The 22,334-nt window shown below is 36.5% G+C and overlaps 2 protein-coding genes across 2 annotated transcripts in view; one reads left to right on the plus strand and one right to left on the minus strand.

Moving 5' to 3' along the window:
- Window positions 1-577: 577 nt before the first annotated feature.
- Window positions 578-14,360, minus strand: LOC127629804 (TRPM8 channel-associated factor homolog). The gene is made up of 8 exons (XM_052107054.1): window positions 14,250-14,360; window positions 5,965-6,723; window positions 4,874-5,865; window positions 4,106-4,200; window positions 3,731-3,944; window positions 3,321-3,560; window positions 1,067-1,404; window positions 578-821 (listed from the first exon to the last, which is right to left on the minus strand). Exons 2-8 carry the CDS (start codon window positions 6,579-6,581, stop codon window positions 579-581), a joined length of 2,739 nt encoding a protein of 912 aa, XP_051963014.1. The 5' UTR covers window positions 6,582-6,723; window positions 14,250-14,360; the 3' UTR covers window position 578.
- pnkp (polynucleotide kinase 3'-phosphatase) overlaps window positions 14,226-22,334 on the plus strand; it is a 162,461-nt gene continuing 154,352 nt past the window's right edge. Inside the window, exon 1 of the mRNA XM_052107066.1 lies at window positions 14,226-14,280. Within this exon, the coding sequence (XP_051963026.1) occupies window positions 14,256-14,280 (25 nt within the window). The 5' untranslated portion in view covers window positions 14,226-14,255. The remainder of the gene's footprint in view (window positions 14,281-22,334) is intronic.

Below are 22,334 nucleotides of genomic sequence, written 5' to 3' on the forward strand. Positions count from 1 at the left end.
GACAAAGAAAATGTGTTTTTGAAAAATATTTTTGTCAAACTAATATTTGTATGCATTTTGTGAAGATCTGTTTTGATCCCTGAGTATGTCTATGCATTTTTGTGAAACCGATAGAAATCAATGCTTTATGGTTATGTTGACAGTCTTTCAATTTCAGTATGTTGTAGAACATGTAGTTGGTAGAGTTTCTGAAGTGTTGTAGACATGTTCCATCTATAATGATAACATTTTTATTTCTGCTTGAATTTAGCCTTAAAAAATTATAATTTCAAGGCAATTTGTTACAGACATCCTTACAACTAAAACTGTTTAAGAATATAAATGATTTTGTGTTATTTTTAAGTGTTGAAATGTTATTTTAGCATGCAAGATTTTGTCTTAATCCTGAATATTTAAGTCACATTTTATTCCTCTCTTTGATACAAATCAATTACCATCTATAAGCTTACTATATTAAAAAGAAACGCTTAATATGTTTATTTTATTTGACCTTCCAAGCATCAACTTTTATTGGTAACCTTACACCTCAATTACATCAAAATTCACACTGTAATTATTTTAAGTTTTCTTGGATGTTCTTATGCATACTGGCACATAGGATGGTCACTCCACTCTGGGAGATGAGAGATCTTCTCTTCAGTGCTGGGCTGGATGGGCCAACCCCAAGCTTTGAAGAAGCAGGACAGATTCATGTTGACCACTTTGGAGAAGGTCTCAGCATATAGATTCATCTTGCCTGCATTGTCATTTGGCACTCCACTCATATCATGGTAGGCTGAAAAAACTTTCTTGAAAGCATCCCAGCCAAATTTGTCTTGAAGCTTAGGGTGTATAAAAATATTAGGGTAAGACATAGAAATAACAGAGTGGATATATCTTTAACATTTCACAATAGCTTCATCAAAACTATTTAATTTCCCAAACAAATTTGAAGAGTTAATTAATGTATCATTATAGATTTTAACTTTGTCTTAAATTATACAGATGTTAACATTAAAAACAAATAACGTTGAAAAAAATATATGTTTAACTTTTACAACCAACATTATAAGCAATCTGTTTATACCTGCATATAAGTCTCCAGTGATGTCCACACACTCCAGTTTTTTAAATCTTTGCCACCTTTGGCATAATCTCGAGCACGACCCTGTCGCTTTTCTAGGGTCATGGCTGGATGTGCATTAGCCCTGTTCAAACCCAGCACTTCCTCATGTATGTACACTGACCACAGGTTGCAGGAACACTCAGTTGTATGTGGAGGGAACTCCCAAACTCCACGCTGCTGGTTATGACCCAGCTCATGAATAAATCCCCATAGACCACTTTTAAGGGCTGCCTCTACATTCATTAGTTCTGGGGCAGAGATGGAGTGCATCATGATGGGATATCCAGAATGCATAAAGCCTGAAAGGGAAAAGGGGAGTTTGGTGATTAATATGGCTGCTAGGATCACCCTGACAAAGGCTGCACTGAGGTGGTGAACTGACACCAGCAGTGATGTGCAGCTAAAAGCGTCAACTTCTAAGACCTTTCAAAAACCTGAAATAAATAAATTAAATAATAGCATATCATGAGTATAGTAAAGAATTGGAGCCTTTGTTACGGTGTTGTCAATTTTTCATGCTAGAGACTGTTTAATTTATAGTTTTTGGAGACTTTAGGATTTTGCGCAATATTACGGCACTGGCCTATTCACAACTCAAGTTACGCATAACACACAATTTGTTCAAGTCCAATTATGCCCTCGCATTGTCTGTGCGGATACGTGCAATAGGCTTTATATAGAACGTGTCGAAGAAAATGTCTTTGTCAAGACCAATAAAGTACCAGAAGCGGGATAATCCTAAAAGTGATTTCTGCTGTGAACCTCAATGAAGGCATCTTGAATAAAATAGCGCCATATTCAACGTAGCACATACAGAGGACCTGAACCGGAAGCAAAGTGACCTGTTTAACAGAATACAAAGATTGATGCATACAACTCGTATTCAGCAAAAGTTCAGATGTGCATTTGCTTCATTGTCTGTTTAGATGTTGTCGATGTATGTTATGATCCGAGAGCGGCGTTTTGTTTGTATCTTTTCTCCACTTTCACTCTCTCCTGTCAAAACTCTCAGGTCTCGCGAGTGGTTGATTATCACGTCATCAGTCAACTTTACGTCACTACCCGAAGATCACGTCACCACCGTATAATGACCCGGAAATGGTGAAAGGAGGAAGTTCAGCTATTTATTTCACTCATGCTCGCTCTTTGATTGTGCCTTGCTGAAGGACACAATGGTGGTAGCTGTGGGGATCGAACCAGTGACCTTCTAATTTCCATTTATGTGCTTTAGCCCACTACGCCACAAACACCATTTCAGTTATATCGCTAGCGTAGCTTAGTTAGAGCGTGAGAATTTTAGAAAAACAAGAATTTTCTACTTCTAACAAAATTTTTTATTTCTCATCATATATTCATCAACAAAATCTTTTAAGTAGAATTATTTAATTATCCTAATGATGTGCATTTTTCCCTCATCTTTGTTAACGGAATCAAAAAACACCTCAATCCTTTCTGCAGTAATTTCGTTATGCAAAAATGTTTCAGTGGGAAAACCAGACAATGTTTTTTTCCCCCTTTACTCAAAACACCTGACAATTGAAAAGCTTTTCAGCCAAGGACTGAACCACCATTTAATTATTGTCCATCCGTTTGCAGATATTTAGTAGTTCTGAATATTTGCTGTATTGACAGATTTTGACAATCTGGAATCGTTTTTATCCGTTGATGTTTACATATTACTGTTGTATAAGATATTTTAAAACCAATGCAAACTATTTATTATTTTTTTGTATTTTGTAATATATTGCAAAGGGTTTAATTTCTATTCCGCTTTCAATTATGCACTTTTTAGGAGTTTGATCCACGGTAAACTCATGATTTGCACGTAATTTTCGGTGGCCACTTTTCAATTTGAAAACTACTGTCATAGGCGGAGCAGCAGTTTGAAGTAAGTCTTGCTGAGAAAGTTAGCTCTTATAAACTAGTTCATTGCTAGCTACTACACATCCAGTTTAATAGCACTGTCATTTAAAGGTAATTCTATTAAGTACCAAGTAGAACTGAGAACCCCCTTAAATACCAAGATCGGTTTCCACCACAGTACAGCAAGAACAGATGTGAAGTATGCACAACAGAACCACACGTCTTGCAATAAATTGGCCAAGCACTCACATCTGTGTAGTTGTACATTCTGTTTCTGGCCTTAGCGTTATAATCATGTTGGTGGCTCTTTACCCTAACAAAGACACTGCAAGTATTCAATAGTACCACATACCGCAAGAGATCTGAACATCTGTAACAAATCGCTCCTTGCGGGGGAACTTGGCAGGCTTTGCCGCCAGATCAGCTACGCCTCTCATTATGGAATCCCAAAGTGAAGCCACCTCATCGGGGCGGTCCAGATTCCTTATCACTGCTGATTCCAACGTGATGATGATGTTCTCAAACTCAAGCTCCGCCCAGGGGGCTGGTGCCTGACGGATCCCACCCACCCAGTTAGCAACACTGGTCTCTCCTAAGGGACGAGCAAGTTCAGATTCCAAATTTTACCACACACCTTCATGACTTTTAATGCGACAATTTTTAAATGAATCATTTATACACAAATAATAAATGTAAATTACAAAATGTATTACTTCAAGGTCATTCAAATGTACTCACTAAATATTCATTCAACTTTCTTACCAGACTTGAAGTATGGGGCCTGAACTGCGGTCTGCACGACAATTTCTACCCGCTCCACTTTGCAATTGGGAGGTGCTATTAGGTAGATGAGCCCTCCCCACAGATTCCAGAGCTGGACCTTTTCTGTATTCAAGGGGAATCGCTCACAAACAACAGGTGCCCGTTTCAGAACATTTGCATCACCAATGTTATCTGTCTGGCAACCAATCTGCACCTGCATAGAGTGATACTTCATTTAATGGCATGTGCTCCCAGACCTTTTCATGTGCAATGAGGTTGTAGGATGAGTATATCTATACAAGAGATACATTGCTTGATTTCTGATGGAAACGTGTTAAAATTAATGCACTATAGTTTATAAACGTTTCTGATTACCTTCCAATTTTTCCCAATGATCTCTGGAGGTAGTGCAATGTATGTCTTCATACCAGGAGAAAGATATAACCCTGTGCTTATCCATTCTTCACAACCTGAAACAAGTAATTTAATGTTTAAGATACAATTAACAACTTGTATAAAACAAATTAATGATTGTTAAACTAAACTTCAGATTGTTAACCCAGGGTCATTCTAAACCCTGGGTAAACATAATCCTATGTTATCTTGTTCCGATTTGTTTCCATACTTTACCATAGGTTAGTAATTAGTTTTTTATCCTGGGTTAGCGTTTTATTTGCATATTGCTATTCAGTTTCTGATTAGTTGTTTTTTGCTAAACAGCTAGCTGTTAAGTGGCTTTTACATGACTTGCGTCAGGAGTCAACGTACTGCTCAACACCAGTGTCAAGTGGCACTTTGATCTAAACATGAAAAGCGCTGCAGAATACATTTTGTTTTAATTTTAGTTATTGAAAATGTCTAGTAATTATTGGCTGAAGCTTCAAATGGACTTTTAGCACTGCGTTACAATGCTTGACAACCATTTTTGGGTGTAACCCCATATTGTGGTGCCAAGGGTGTACAGCGTTAATAGAGGTGCCAACCCTCTTTCAAAATTTATTTTGTGAAATGCTGCTTAACCCAGGACAAAACATTATGCTAACACAGGGTTTAGCTCCGTGCGAAAAGCCCTAACACTTGCTACTTTAAAAAAAAAAAAAGGAATAAACTCTCCCCCTTAATTTGGCAGGAAAACTTTCATACCTGCAGTGTCGGCACTGATGCGAACTCTTTCCTTGGACACAGTGGGTAGGTTGGGTCTGTCCTTGATTATGTAGGGCAGGAGGGCATCAGGGTCAGGTGAGACTTTGTAGACTTCGTTCCCAACTTGGAGCATCAGATAGTCCTTGGCACTTTCAACAGGACAGGTACTACACACCTGCGGAACACCTACCTTTTTCACCATTTCAGAAAGAAGTGCTACCATTGAGGTATAGGCAGCACAGTCATGAGCTTGCATGCGGAGGTAACTCGCACAGTCACTACCAAGTTGCTTCAAGCAGCTCTGTTCTTGAGCAGTCAGTTCCTGCCCCTGGGTTACATGTTCAGCAAAACGCTGCAGCATGTTGCGAAATTGGTACCACTCTCTACAGCTAAGCTCTACATCTGGTGCCTTGTATAGTCCTCCACTCAAGGTGTTGCCCAAGATACACAACCCCATCTTATTAAGAATGTGATTTCCAGGGTATTCGGTCATCACATTGGAGCCACAGTGGGTCTGGGCCCAATACCAGGCATGACCCCCAATGAGGAGACCACCACCTTCAGCAACAAAATCTTGGATCTGATCACACTGGGCATCACTGTAGGAAGTGCAGACATAGACACTAAGATCTTCTCTGAAGCCAGTCAACTGACAATCTAGACCAGATTTGCTCAGTACATTCTTGGCTGCTGTAAGGCTGGGTAGGACTCCGATAACACCCTTACGACCTTCATCAAGCCACTTGATAGCATTGACCAAGAAAGTGGACAGAGCTTCACGGCCCAGGTAGCTTTCATGGGTTGCCACAATTACTCGTCCTTGCCCATAGTAGGCACCAGCAATGAATGCTTTTCCAGCTTGGGTGACTCCAATAGGAAATGCTAATGGTCCATGCACCATCACTTCAGATGGCAAAGTCACACCATGGATGTCAAACTCAGGCACACCTTGCAGTAGGAATTCTAGGTCACACTTAAAATCCTTCCCCATTCTGGAAAATAACAATAAAACACAATTAGGGAAACATTTTAAAACATTTGCATGTTTAGAAAAATAATGGGTAAAAGACTAAAATGTATGCAGAACTTACGATACAGCTAGACTACATGAAGGGATATTTCTAGGCACAGAAAATGTGCCAAGTTCCCCGGGGCGTTCCGAGAGGTAAATTCCTGCAACGCTGCACACCTTGTTTCCAGGAAAGTTTAGCAAAGTGTTATCTTGTGGATGTGCCATAGCCCAACTCCAGGCTTGGCCAGCAATTAGCAAACCACCCCCAGCTTTTAGGAAAGCAATCAAATCCTTTGCACAGGTCTCAACACTGTAAGCATCAGAGACATATATAGCTAACCCATTTCTAAAGTCTCCAATCTCTGTCTTGATTTGGGAGTAGACCAAGTTGTCAGCTACTGAACGGAATTTCTCCTGAATCCCTACAATGCAGTCTTCACTCTTACATGGCATGAGCCACTTTACAGCATTTCCTACCAGGCCAGGGAAGTGTGTTAGGTATTCCTCATGTCCCAACACCACCACACGTCCCTGACCATAACGAGATGCAGCCATCAGGACCTGACCTCTTGGATTCATGGCAAGTGGAAAGGCATGGTCACCGATTAGCACAAGATCACTGGGCACTGCTTTCCCTTCTAAATCAAGCTCCTCCAGTCCAGACATGAGAGCGTTGTAGTCCTCTTCACGTGCCATTGTGCTTTATTTATGCTTAGTTAATCAGTATAAAAAAAGTATTTTTCACTCTCAAATTACAGTAACTTTTACTGGGTATCACAGTTGGGTTTGTTCCACCAGAGCTTATGCATGCAGGAGTGACCTCGACTGGATTTCAGCCCTACACAAAAACAGAAAAAATTACACAGTGTATTTAGAAACTGCTAAAATAAAGCATATCAGCAGTGTCCATTCGCTTTTTCATTGCTTAAAGCTTTCATTTGTAAAGGTCATTATCCTCCTGATGCCCAGCAATTATAATTTTGTGTAGGAAATTTGTAAAATTTTTCTGAGCCCATACATGCTACAGTGATAGATCTTTGGGTATTATTAGAGGACTCCCTGGGCTTTTCAGAGTACCAAATGTTTAAGAGTTTGGCCCTGACAACTTGCTCTCCGTGGTCTATAAATATGGATTTATAATGTCACTTTTACTTTATTAAAATAAGCTGTAATTTAGGCAAGGTAAGTTTATTTATATAGCACATTTCATACAAAATGGATTTTCAAAGTGCTTTCCATAAAAATTACATACAAATTATATAAAATTCATAAACATTTTAAAATCAATGAAGAACAAGAAATAAGAGCAAAAAGTAATAGGATACATTTAAAAAGTACAAATTATTAAAATGAATAAATAAGAATACAGAAATACAGTGCTCAGTGAATAAATGCACTTCTAAACAGACGTGTTTTCAAACTAGATTTGAATGTGGCTACTTGTTGGAGCACACCTGACATCTTCTGGAAGCTGGTTCCAGCTCAGGTGGCATAACAGTGAAACGCAGTCTCACCTTGTTTTGAGTGAATCCTTGGTATTTCTAACTGACTTGATTCTAATGATCTGAGAGGTCTGATAGGTTCATATTAAACAAGCATATCTGCAATGTATTTAAGATCTAGGCCATTGAGTAATTTTTAAATGAGTAATACTACTTTAAAAATCAATTCTAAATGTAACTGGAAGCCAGTGTAAAGACATGAAGACTGGAGTAAATGAGACATCGAGAAAAAAATCTTTAAAAGATATGATGCCACATTGCCACGACAGACATTGTAAACTTTGGCAGGTTCTTTATCAATCATATTTTGGAGTTGAAAAAAACAATTATTAGACTTATACATTTTTGAATTTGCATCTTCATATAGCCTTTATTTCCTTCAATTATAGAATGCATATAGTCTTAATTCATAGTACAACACTTTTTGGAGATCAGGAAAACCGTTTTAATATCAAATTAAGTTGTTTATAAAGCACTGTTTCATTAAATATTCAGATTAACTGAATTAATCGCAAAAACTGTATTTTAAGGTTCTGGTTCAGAAGTTCTGCAGCTTTCTTTCCAAAAGGTTACCGGTTAGAACAAAATAATTAGGGTATAATGCATCATATCGAACAAATTCAGTGAAGACTTGAAAACAACTGAGAAATTAACTTTTTACCTCTAATAATGTTTTCCTTGTACCCGGATTAGCTGTGCAGTATGAAGTAATTATACAAAGTTGTTAAGTTCTTCATTTAGAGAATGCAACATCCACAACGGGCAATTAGAACTGTTTGCAAACATTGCTCGTTGGTAATATATACTGGTAATATATGTCAATAATGTGCAAGTCCTTCCTGTTTCCTCACGTGGCTGTAATCTATCACGAGAGTCAATAATGCGCTTTGATTAATGGCATAAAGATGCCGTTATAGTAATACATTGTTACATGATTAACAAGGACTGCACATACACCCTTCCATTTTTAAACAGGCACTCAGTGCTAATTCGGACAGACATCAAACAATAACTAAAGCACTTGGGGTGTTCATGAGGGATTTCCATGTATGATTAAAATACTCAAGCAGCATTATCACAACATCCCTTCTTGTATGCATTCTGATAGCAAACGGAGGCAACTGATTCTCCACCACCCGGATTGAGGTGAGTAAACGCGCCACCATGAGGACCTACTAAGTAGTGGGAATTCGGCATTCCCCAGCAAGGTTATTCCTTTTATAGTAATGTACAGCTTCCGATTATTGAATATGTTGAGATGAGTATGAAGAGCACTTTATGTTGATGCATGTAGTGTATTAGTGCAGGTATTAAGTTAAAATGTTGATTTAGTAATTAGAGAAAATGTTTTGTTTATTTTTTTAGTTAAGGACCCTGACAAAATTAACCATGGTTTTACTATAGTAATATTGTAGAAACCATGACTACTGTCACTATGGTTTTCCAATTAGAAATCATGGTTTTGATACAATTAACCATGGATTTATAACATTAATACTGTAGTTTCTATATAGTAACAAAGATTTAACTATATATTTTAACCATGACAGTAAGCATGTTTCTATTGTGGTTAATATGATTTTACTACAAATTCCATGTTTAAACTATGATTACTGTTGTAAAACAATGATTGTTATTTAAGGGCAAACCTGTTGAAGTGTTTATCAAATTGATTATTCTTTGGATTTGGCAGTAATATAAATATTTTTTTAACATAGCAAATATTGAACCGTACCAAAACCGTGATACAAACCAAACGTTGAGAAATGTGAACCGTTACACCCCTAATACCTGCACGCATGCACACATTTTCTTATGACTGCCCTTGGATGTTTTTTCTTTTTTGTTATTGTCCCATTTGTTGTCCTACCTATTTTTTCTGTCACAACCATCACAGCCTGTTTTCCTTAGGGAATAATAGCACAATATTTTCCATTTTGTTTGTTTATTCTGAATCCACACTCAACCAATCCCACTGCTGCAGTGGAAAATATATAAACTAAAAACACCAATTTGTTCCATTTCATACAGATGTAAACATGTTTGTTCCAGCATGCTTGTTGACTCATGTCATTCATAAAATGAAATGTACATTTTAATATCATATATTTTTAAAATGTGTATTTTGTCTTAATGTACTAGCTGATTTTTATAGCCAAAACAAGTGAGAAAATCTACCACTTCTGAAGAAGTAATCCAAAGTATTTAGAATATGTTACTAACCTTGAGTAATCTAATGAAATATGTTACAAATGACATTTTACAGCATGTATTCTATAATCTGTAGTGGAATACATTTCAAAAGTAACCCTTCCAACCCTGTGTTTATGTGTAAGAACATATGAGTGAATGTGTCAGGAAAATATTAAAATTACAGGGCATTTTGCGTCACGGAATGGAATTAAAATTTTTGCAGGACAGATCAAAAACCCGGACGAAAATCTTGGTAGGGCGGCAACTGTATATGTTGGCTCTTGCTGACAAATTGTTTGCTAATTTCCCTCATTAGCACTCCAAGTCACTTTAGATAAAGGAGTCTGCTAAATGATTCAATGTAATGTACAGAATGCACGTCGCTAGGTCAAAACAATCAGGGCTCGAGCCCCATGAAGGTGATTGGCTCTTTTTACCGTTTAACTGCCTTTCTACATTTGTTGACCATTGGGCGCTCAATGCTCCTTGGTTGAGCGTTCCAATTTCTCCCATTCATTTTAATAGAAGTGGCCCATCTCTGATAAATAATATCTTGCTGTGTCCCAAATGACACACTATACACTTACAAAATATACTATGCCCTCAGCCATATAGTGTATGAATTTTCAAAGTGTAGTATCATCCCAAATGGAACACTTAATGTTTTTTTACTACACAGAAGCGTTCGCCGTTTAATAGCTGATGTTTCAAACCAAAATGTTGTGTTACCACAAGCTTTATTGTGCTATTAACCCTAAGTTCAGAACTTCTATCTCAATAATATACATATTCACGCAGCATGGTATGATACTAAAGCATTTAACTCACTTTTGTAAGGTGCTGTCTTCACAGAAGTTTCACCAGTTGTCATATTCTCCATTATTTACAATTGTTTTGCTAGATCACCATCACTGCAGGTAACGCCGCCCCTTCCGCTATGTATGGCAAGCCACGTGCGCTGAGTGCATGAAGTATCCAACATTCCTTACTCCGTTTTGACGGTTAAAAAAAGTGCATCATCCGGGTTCTCGTAGTACACTTCTTTTTGTTGCATTTTCAATGTAAACATACTACTCACACTACAAAATGAAGTAAAATAGTGCAGAAGTGTGCGGTTTGGGATGCACCTTCTGATTCTACTCAGAATTGTCTAGTTTAAAATGCTGTAGATGGAGGAAATCAAACATCTGAAACTGTTAAACAGCACTGATGAGGTTAAGACTAACCTTACCAAAGTAATAAGGAGTTATCCATGGTCTTACCTATGCTAAAGCACAGGGCTGTTAATCAGAAGGTCGTTGGTTCGAACCCCACGGCCACCACCATTGTGCCCTTGAGCAAGGGGGGGGGGGGACTGTCCCTGTAATCATTGCACTGTAAGTCGCTTTGGATAAAAGCGTCTGCCAAATGCATAAATGTAAATGTAAATGTACTACAAAGAATACCATGGTACATTTCCAAAAGTCATGGTAATAACATGGTACATTTTAGGTAATGTTGTTACTACTATAAAACCAACTGATCCAAAACCTGTTTTAAACAGCGCAGGAAGCCTTAAGAATATGATTGTCATTATTCTTTCTTTATTTATGACAATGCTGACTAATACCCGATGAATGTGGTATTTTGGCTAAACAATATGGCTACTGTAGTAAACTTCAGTAAAAGATAGATGAGGTATGGGTCCAAACGACGTGGGAACCAAACTATGGACACCGTTTCACGTCTGAAATATTTACGTGCCGCACACGAGAAGCTTGTCCAAATCAAAGTCTTTTTCAAACTGCTCAGTCACACCAAGTTAAAGGAATATTTCACCCAAAAAATGTAAATGTTCTGATAATTTTAATAAGAGTTTTTTTCTTAATCAAAACTTTAAGACTTTTAGGATTTCAAATGTTCATTTCCGTGCATCTCTGTAACGTGCGTCATGAGAGGGATGATGTAAGATTGTTGGTAAGGTCACGCTTCAGGTGGAGGAGGAGGCATGTTCAAAGAATCTTTAGCTTACGGGGAATTACCTGCAACTCTTAAACAGGGTCTTATTACAATTATTCCGAAGCCTAATAAGGATACATTTTATATTGACATCTGGAGACCAATTACCCTTCTGAATAATGATGCAAAGTTGTTTGCTCTGATTTTTGCAAGAACACTAAAGAAAAGTCTGGAAGAAATTATTGATGAAGAATAATCAGGGTTTATGACTAGGAGGCATATCAGTAATAATATTAGGTTCATTTTAGATATGATTGATTAAAGTTGTTACATACCAAATTATTCATTCATTCATTTTATTTTTTACAAAGCCTTTGATACCGTGAGTCATGCGTTTATGTTTAGATGTATTGAATACTTTGGTTTTGGAGAATACTTCCAAAAAGCTATTAAAACTATTTACAATGGATGTAATAGTTCAGTCAAATTAACAACCGGTACAACTAGTAGATTTGAGATTAATCAAGGTATACAGCAGTGAAGCCCATTATCTCCATTCTTGTTTTTATTAGTTCCTCAAATGATGGCCCTACACAAAAAAAAGAGCAGAATTTGAAGGGATTAGCGTATTAGGAAGAGTATTTAAATTGTGCCAATTGGTAGATGATACTACTAATTTTCTTAAAAATGACTTCGAAGTAATAAAGGCGGTTAATTGTATTAAAGAGTTTTCTTCAGTATCAGGTCTAAAAATGAATATTTATAAATCTGTGCTATTTTCACTTAAAACATGTGATTTAACAGAATTAAAATGGTATTCCCAGTAAGTTACATATTTAGGAGTTATCATATATAAAGATGAGAATGAACGCAGTGTGCTTAACTTCAGACCTTTAATTAACTAAATTAAAAGGAGATTTAATGTTTGGCTTCAAAGAGATTTATCCCTTAATGGAGTCTTACTGTCTAAAGCAGAAGGGATATAAAGATCTGTTTATGTGTCTTTAGCCTTAATTATGCCATCTACTATATACAAGGAATTAGACCAAATGTTATTTAATTTGTTATGGAGAAACAGACAACATTATTTGAGAAAGGACTTTTTTTTTAAGCAAAAGAGTGAAAGGTGGGTTATCTGTGCTTACCTTTGAAACCTTGAATAATGCATTTAAGGTTAATTGGTTAATTAAATTCATGAAAGAAAAGGACAGCATATGGTACACATTTCCAAAGTATGTGTTTGATATTTTGGGTGGCATAGGTCTTTTGTTGAGATATTGAGAATAAAATACTGAGATATTGATATCCTTAAACACCATTGTAAAAATAAACTTATTAGAAATATATAATATTAGAAATATTATAATAGGTGAAACAGCTACTCATAAAAGTTAATTGTGGAACAATGATTTTAGAAATATAAACTGGACTAAAGCTTGGAATATTTGTGAAAAACATTGTTTAAATAATAAAGTAAAAGATACATTCAAAGTTTTACATGGTATATATCCAGCTAAAGGTGTATTAGAGAGATTTCATTTGGATATTGATTATTCCTGTGATTTTTGTTCAACAGAAAAATAATCTATTGTCCATCTTTCTTTGTAATTTTGTATACTCTAAAATATTTAGGTGGATTTGGAACATTTTATCATAAAGGAAAACCAAAATTATATTCAAGCTAAATAATTTTGATATATGTATATATTATTCCAATGAAAATAATTAAATTTTTCTTGTACACATTTGTATTATTTTGGGAAAGTTCCACATACATAAAAAGAAATGTTCAGGGTTCAAGGCAAATTTCATTCATTTTCTCCAGGAGATCAAGAAAACTACTGCACCTGTTTGGAGAATATTGTCAACAAAAAAGCCTTGTAGCTTTTTTGTTTGGCTACTTTTTTGATACAGGAATTAAAGTTCTGTACACTCTGGCTTATTTCTGTTTACTGTTGTATATTATGTTCTGTTAATAATAAAAAAAGGTGGAGGAGGAGGCAGGAAGCACATCATTGTTTAAAATTGCACAGATATTCCTAAACAATTTCAAAACGATATTTAAAAATCAAATAATTTCCAAAGAATAATATTTAAAAAAAAAACAATGTAAACAATGACACCCTTCCTAACTCCTCCTCCACGTGACACCTGACCTTACCAACAAGTTTACCTCATCCATCTCATGAGCACATGTCACAGAGATGTAGGGTAGTGAACATTTGTAGTTAAATAGCATACGAGTATTGTTTTGTTTCTCAAAATAATCAATCATTTGCCTTCAGAAGAACTTGTCAACTGGGGTCGTGTGGATTATTTTGATGCACCCTAAATATGCATTTTGGACCATCAAAAAATGGAGTGCATTCACTTGCATTGTTTAAAAGAGGCCTGAAATGAAATCCTAAAAAATCTTAAATTCTGTTTTGATGAAGAAAGAAACATACATTTTGGATGGCCTGAGGGTGAGTAAATTATCAGAAAATTTACATTTCTGGGTGAACTATTCCTTTAAATGTCAAGTTTTCTGGATATCGGTAAGTGATACTTGACTTTTATAGATGCATTAGTAAAGTCTTCGTGTCCTGCAATACACAGTCTTAACATATCAATCGCCCGACTTAATACTTTTGTTCTGTTGGTTTGTTAAAATATCCCTGATAAGCCCTAGATAGACACCGCAGATTGGTTATTTAACATTAAATCTTTCCTGGAGTTCATCAGTTCTTACCTGTGAATGGAGATGCAGTGCGCTGTAGTAGGTGTCAATGGAGCTCGGGTGGAGCTGTCGGATGGTCGAGCATTTATAGTTGGACGAGGTCCTGATTCCAGAGTTGAAAAGTGCTCAAGGCATCAGGGTGAGTTTTTGTATTACACCAATACCACTTATGCAAAATGTCATATGTGCATATTGTGTGTCTATTCATGGAGTTTAACGAAAGTACGTCTCTTGATTGTTCAGGGAAAATTGTGGCCGACTATGCCAAACAGGAAGTTCTGGTTACACAGGTAATAATGCTCTGCATGCTACAGTTGAATAGAATAGGATATAAGATAATCTTATTTTTTATTTATAAGTAAAGCATAAAGGATACCAGTTCAAAGCATACTGTTTTTCCACAGCTCGGGCCCAACCCATGTTCAATAGATTGCCAGTCTATGGCAAGCCGTTTTAGCGTTTATTCATTCCAAGGATATACATTTTTGATTTCAACAATTAACTTTTTACTAGTTAATGTTAATTCTTCATATCAAAAATGATATAGTGTTCTCACTCAATTGTTGATATCAAAAATTACATTTCTATTAGTAAAAATACTCATTTGTGATATCAGAAATTATGCCATCACTCGTGGAAATGAACATTCTTGATATCAAAAATAGAAATTCAACTAGTAAAAAGGATAATTCTTGATATCTGAAATGCCATTTTGACTAGTAAGAATTGACAATTGACACCTTCAAAAACAATTACAGATATCTAAAATTAATTTCTTGTTGAAATTTCAGACACATATCAACAATGTACTTCTTACTAGTAAAAGTGCAACTTTACCCAGTGACGGAATGAAAGAAATTGGAGGAAACTGGATTTGGTGATTGGATTTAAGTTTTGGAAAATGTTTGGAAATAATAATTAAGAGTTCAAACAATTTTTTTTATTTTTATAGTTAGCCCAGTGAATGACACAGGAGGGCACATAATCTCCCAAATTCAGCATAATTGGAATTTAAACAATTAATTTGTCAAGGCTTCAGTGCCAGAGGTTATTGACATAACAGATCCTGCAAATCAGGAGCTTGGTGATCTTACAACATAACATCTTAAAGTAACATCTTAAACATCACTGTGGTATCCAAGAGTACACCTTCATTTTAATACAATATAGAAAGTATTTTCCATACAGATTCTTTAAGGACATATAGAGTGCATTTAGAAAGTATTCAGACTCCTTCACATTTCACATTGTGTTATGTATTTTTCTCATCAATCTACATTCAGTACCCTCTAATTAAGGGTGTTTAATTGATTGCAATCACAATATTGCAAAATGAGCATTGAATGAGCAAGTTAATTTAGGACAAGGCTGCAACTGTCATGCCCTCATTGGACTCAATGACAACAGCCATCCTCTGCTCCAACTCTCCTACATTGGAATCATTCACACCTGCCGTCAATTGTCCCTCAGTCAAGGATGCCATATCTGTCCTCCTTTTCTAGATTATATTGTGTAGTCTCAACCAGGGCTTAACAGACTGCCCTTTTCACTGTTGTTTTCTTGCAAAGGTTTTGGTTAGGGTTTTGTTTGATTACTCGTCTGTCTTGCCTAGCAGCAACAAAATGTGAAAAGGTGAAGGGGTTTGGATGTTTCCTGAATGTGTTGTATTTTGTTCAACAATTTCTGTATGATTTGTTTATACCGTTTCACAAATGGGCCTTCCAGGAATGGCGCAATTTGAGGCAGCAAGAGAATGAGGAATTCAACCAGTCATTAATGGCAGACAGATAAAAAGTAGGTTAATGTTTTGTCTTTTAGTGTTTCCTCTTAAGTGTAAGACTAATATCATTAAGTGAAATTATGGGACTTTGAAATTGACATTTGGGTCTTGTTGGAGAGTACATTGTCTGAGCGATGGGCAAAGTTACCGATAACAAAGTTAACTGTTTGCACTTACTGTAAATGGGAACTAATTAAAAAAAATTAAGTGGATTTAGTTCAGATTCTATAGAATTATAATTTTTTTTTTTTTTAAGTTTTCCCCACTGTCTGTTTGGTACTTGAGTGGTTTATACCTGTTAATTGGAAAAATTATTGCGGTGTGCATATTACATGGTGGAGTTGGCCCTTGATTCTTTTCTGATCGTCTATTTATGCAACTTTGTGGAAAATCTTCACCTCCTGCATCCCTGGGGGAAAAGGCAGACAAGTCTTTAAAAGGAAAAACAGTCAAAAATCTGTTTTTGGTAGATCATTTCAGCAACAATTAATCTATGCATTATTTTAAACTAATGTCGTTTTATGGTTTGATTTTATCCATGCTTTCCTTGTAGATTAAAGTAGCAGATACCATACAAGAGGCAAATGCTGCAATCACAGATGCGGAAGATGGCCTGAATTAGGGTTGGGCGATGTCCCCTAAATTGGCAGTTGACGATGTTGACAGTAAAACATCGCGATGGACGATGATATCGTCGGCGGCGGGGGGGCGTATATAATTTCATATAATTTTCAAAAATGATATGACAAATTATAATTTCGTTATTTTACTAACCCAACTAATGACTCGTCGGCGCTTTATCAGTAGGTTGCACGACACGTGAAGCATTTTTTTTTAGCTTTCACTTAAGAAGAGTTGTGCACTTTTTATTTTAATATATCTCTTTACATAAATACTATTTTCCACTTAAAAACTATAATTTCGTTATTTTACTATCCCAACTGACGCATCCGCGCTTTCCAATAGGTTGCACGTAAGGGGGAAAAATATTTCTTCCACTTAAGAAGAGTTGTGCACTTAAGCACTTTTTATTTTAATATATCTCTTTACATAGATATTTTTTTTTTTACTGAAAAACTATAATTTCGTTATTTTACTAGCCCAACTAATTAGTAGCCTACTCATCCGGGCTTTTTAATATATTGCGCCTAGGAAAAAAAAGCCGTCTTTGGGCAGCCTTCTTGCGAAGAGAGCAGCCACAGTCACGCTCACTGATGAGCAAAAGGTCGAGGCAGAAATGACCATGTACCTGCAGGAAATGGCCATTGATGGGGAAGAGGACGACAAAATGTTTCCGTTCATGGCAAGATTAGCACGGAAATATCTGCGCATATGTGCTACTAGTACTCCATCAGAGCGGGTCTTCAGCACAGCGGGTAGTGTAGTTACTCCAATCCGCAGCTTATTAAAACCAGATAAAGTGAATATGTTGGTATTTCTGGCCAGAAACATCGAAATTTAAACATGGTCTATGGTGAAAGATATTAGAATTCTTTACGCATTTTTCGCCCTCCGTTGCGGAGCTATTCGATTTTGCATATTATTTTTTTAAACGTTCATATGACCACTTTACAATATTTCAATAACATAATTTATTTTGTAGCCTGTGCTGAAGTTAATTGTGCTGATAATTATAAGTGAAATGTTAATGCCGAGTTTCGGTATGAGTGTTGTTCCCGTTTTCTTGTTCTTTATTTGTTGTTGTTCTATGTTTTAATAAATGTGTGTTATTCATATTCACATTGTTTCTTTCATTTGATTTGACATTATGGATTTATGGCCAAGGAAATTTTTCTTTAAAAGTATTAACCAGACGAAAGTTATTTGACGTTCGCTGGTCTGGGTTTATCTTAAACTGCCACTTCAGTGTATACAAGAGCTATGTGACAATGAGCAAGATTTTCTGAGACACTACAACTACTAATAATTAATAAAGGCTTAAAATAAAATATTTTAATCTAAATGTATAGTGTAAGACATGTAAAAAAATTACAAGAAGCTAACAATGTCAAGATCAATATTTGTGTAGCCTGCCTGACACGGTATTTTCACAGACTAACACGTCACGTCTCTGGCATATACTTAAAATAGCATATATGCATTAGTTATATTCTCAATTTAATTTACAGAGCAATCCCTGCAAAGTTTTTAGGTTAACTATAGAAGAGACTAGGATTAGTGAGTCACACTAGCAAGACTCGCAAAAGGGGGCGTGGCATCACGATGGTGGCTCTACATCGTGATGTTGGTCAGCCATCACGATGGACGATGATATCGTCCATCGGCACAACCCTAGCCTGAATATGATGGGTGCAATTAGATGTCTTATCTCTGGAAGATTGGGATGCCTTGGTCCAGTCTGCAGCAGATTACTTTGTGCAAACAAATGTGCCTTTTTTTGACCGTAAGTGTACACCAAGGTCACCACTGAAGTACAATTTATCGCTCCCTAAATGCTTTGTGTTTTGTAGTGGTTACATTTATCTTACACTTTGTATTCTAATATCTTGTCTGGTAAAGAGTCAGATCTAGCCTAAATAGTAAGCCTTTACATAATCCTTGTGAGGCAATCTCGACACCTATTTTATTGGTAATGTTTGATTTTCTTGTATTAGGCTGAGTAGTCATTCGGTGGCTCGCCAATGTATTGGGTTTCTTCTAACACATAAAAAGGTATGCTAGACCAAAGTTCTTGTGGGGAGAAGAATTTATTGAATTTATGAAGGTAGCAGTGTAGCACCGTTCCTCAGCACCGACGTTAAAGTTTCTGCCTTCTAAGAATCTTAATCCAAAAGTTCTGTCTGTGGGACAAACCTTTTGTACCTTAAGACAAATAATGGATTCAATAGAAACCCATACAGCTGTACTGTTAGGACCAACCAATGGTTTCCCTCCAAACTGTCCCTTTGTTATTCCGATTAATGATCTTTGTGATGAGGTGACTCTGAGGGTGACCTATGACCCTTGGATCACATTGTCCCTTTTGTTGTTCTGTATACCATGTATTACCATTACAGACACAGTTTCAATTGATTGCATCTGAGGCACAGTCAATATGTAAATATCTCTGACTAAAGATTAAAAATACACAATCTATCAGTAACAAACTCTTAGAAGGTATATGCAAAGGTAAAATAACAGTAACTGTGAAAAGAATAGAGAAACAAATGCGTAAAATGACAACTATGCAATATGAGCAGTATTGAAGATTCTTTGAGCACCATTTGGTTAATAGTTGCTGCAGGCCTTGCACAATTGACCAATTGTGGTGTGCGAGAGGCGGGATTTAAAGCGAGGGGTTAAGCAATGCAAAGAAGTTCACAATGTATGATTACAAAATGAAGCCCATCATTATGAAACTAAACAAATCTCGTGGACCCCTTGGCTAAGTGCTGTGAACTCCAGTTTGAGAACAGTTGTCCTAGGCTGACACCTCCTTTTTTGTTTTCCCAAAATTGCTATAAAACCTGTTAAACATCTCTACACTGAAAAGTAATAACTGCAGATTCCATTTTTAAAGAACATATGAGAAATAATTTTATTTCAATACACAAACGATTTATTCAGTAAGTACGAATTTAAAGCAAGAAAATTCATAGTAACCATATATTGTAGGCAATGCGTAGTAGATGTTATGGAGTTCCTTTTGACTTGTAAATGCTCCATTTCAGATTTGAAGAGGGTTTCACAACTCTTGGCCTAAGACCTAAAGAATCATCCTGAAGTCTTTTGAGGATCTCTTTGTAAATGCTGTGAGACCACTGGAGGCAAAAGATCTTTCCTCTCTCTTCAAGGTTAAGTTCTCAACCCCTGGAAGCAACAAAAGGCATTTGGAAAATAAGTCCATTTGATTCTTGAGGGACTGGTTAATAGATGTGGTAAGAGTTTGTTTTCTGTCTTACAATTTCTTTGTCGCATCCAGAGTTGTTTCAGATATAATATAACCACAACAAGGTTAACTAGTAAACACTCTTCAGTTTTTAAATGTAATTGTTTTTATTTTAAGTAAAACAGTTGTCCAACACCCATAGGCGGAAATCGTGGGTTGGGGGTCAGGACCCCCCCCATCTGAGGGTTGCCCCCCCCCCCCCCCCAAAGTATCATTAAAATATGTGTATTGTAAATAATATATTGATATATTCTTTAAATAATTGTTTAAGAAATAAAATACAAATGCATAAGGGGCAACAACAAAAAAAACCCTTGGTGTCCCCTTTTAAAAATTGCTCTTGAGAATTGTTATGGTTATTGTCCCCCCAACATTTTGATGAAATTTTCGCCCCTGCCAACACCTAAGGATTTTCCTCCCTAAACTGGTAGTGCCACCTTCAGTTGCAATAAATGCATTGGTTGACAAACGCTAATAACTTGAGATGAATGTTTTATACTACTGGAGTGGAATATTGGCCTGGTGTTCTTTGCAGAACTGCTTCATTTCAGCTAAATTGGGAATGTTTAAAGCAAGAACTGCTCATTTAATGTCCTGCCATGTAGGTGTGATCGGCTGCGGTTGGCTTTAACCGATCTGCGAGATTTGTCGTGGGGAAGAGTTGAAAATGAAGCCCTCAATTCGGATGCTTCCTGATCTGTGTCCACAATGGTGAACCTATGAATGCTGACAATCATGACCGATCACGCAGTGTTTGCATTAAGATTAAAAGTTTCTTAGTATATTTAGATATTAAGATAAAATGTATATATTTTTATTAAATACTGATTTGTATAATAAGTGGAACATGTGTCAGAATAAACATGAAACATGTGATCGTTGACCTGGGTTAGTCTGGCCAATCGTGTAATCGCTGTGTCATCCGCATTGGTGTAGCCACTCTGGAGAACCTAAGCCGACTGAGGCAACTGGCTCTCGCTGTACTTTTGATGGTATGTGTCACAGCGCCGTGTCAAGTCGTACAAAAATTCTAACCAGCATGCATCGCTTTAAGTCAGATGCTGATTGATCTGCGCAGTACTGCATTAAGTCGAACTCACTGTTGCTTTGACTAGGCCACTTCAATTTGTTTATTTTAAGCCATTCAGAGGTGGAAGTACTCGTATGCTCTGGATCTTTGTCTTGCTGTTATAACCCAGTTGCTTTTGAGCTTCAAATCATGGACTGACCAAACGTCCTTCAGGATTTTTGGAACAAAGCTAAAAAAAAAGAGTTTCCCACAATTATAGTATATGCAGGTGACTCGGCATATGTATTTTCTTCAAAAATTTAACAAGTATGGAGTGGTGGTGTAGTGGTCTAAGCACCATAACTGGTAATCTGGTAATCAGAAGGATGCTGGTTCGAGCCCCACAGCCACCACCATTGTGTCCTTGAGCAAGGCACTTAACTCCAGGTTGCTCCAGGGGGATTGTCCCTGTAATAAGGGCTCTGTAAGTTGCTTTGGATAAAAGCGTCTGCCAAATGCATAAATGTAAGTCAAAGTATACATTGTTTTTTGTTTTTTTTAACTAGTTGTTTGCATTGTGATCATGTCTTATGTAATCTGTTTTTAGAAGGTGAGTGCAACCCTTTAACATTAGAAATGGTGCTGGAGTTTGCATCTGGAGTCTCATCTGTACCCCTGTTCAGGGATGGATTACCGACTGGGCCGATTACCAGAGGGCTTTAATGTTTTGCAATCGTGTGGGTGGGTTTTTTTTTTTTTTTTTTTTCCCCCCGATGGAACTTGTCAAGTATGAAAATAATTTTGCTGTTACAGGTACCATTTATACATTTTGCTTATTGTTTCAGATTGTCAGGGTACTGGTTTGAAGTGCTGTAAGATTAATGTTTTGACAAATTTATTGCGCAAGTAGTTTTGATATGTTTATTGCACTTATCAGCATTAACAATCGTAATGCTTATTAAATGATTTATACACACAAAATGGTTTTTATTTGGAAACTGCTTACATGGTAAAATAAACTGTTTTATTTTTGTGGACCCTTTGTTCATCTTTGACTTTAGTAATCCAGATGAAGATTCAAAAGCTTTCTAAAATTCTTTGGGAATATCCCTTTTGATGAAAACCACTAATGACCAAAGTACATAAACAATTTCTGAAGCAATGAATGTAATGGAAAAATAAACTTGAACCTGTTAACTGTCAGTCTACTTTGAGTGTGGGCCAGAAAATGGAATATCCCAACTTAAATGGCTGTAATTCATGAATGCTTTGAGTATAGACCTAATTATGGTCTTGTTTGAAAGAAGACACTTGGCAGATCATTGTGGAAGTGAAGAAAAATGTTAAACCATACAATGTAGTATCATGCCAACTTACATTCATTAACAAAAATTACAAACCTCAACAATCCTGTAATGT

The sequence above is a fragment of the Xyrauchen texanus genome, chromosome 36 (genome assembly GCF_025860055.1).
Source record: "Xyrauchen texanus isolate HMW12.3.18 chromosome 36, RBS_HiC_50CHRs, whole genome shotgun sequence".
NCBI lineage: Eukaryota > Metazoa > Chordata > Actinopteri > Cypriniformes > Catostomidae > Xyrauchen > Xyrauchen texanus.

Bases quoted from the DNA above. Each gene is read 5' to 3' on its own strand.
- LOC127629804 (XM_052107054.1), bottom strand. From the start codon at position 6,581: ATGGCACGTGAAGAGGACTACAACGCTCTCATGTCTGGACTGGAGGAG. The intron at 3,945-4,105 runs GTAATCAGAAAC...CACTCTATGCAG, and splicing joins TCATTGGGAAAAATTGGAAG to GTGCAGATTGGTTGCCAGAC. The intron at 1,405-3,320 runs GTATGTGGTACT...TTTCCCTTTCAG, and splicing joins AGATGTTCAGATCTCTTGCG to GCTTTATGCATTCTGGATAT.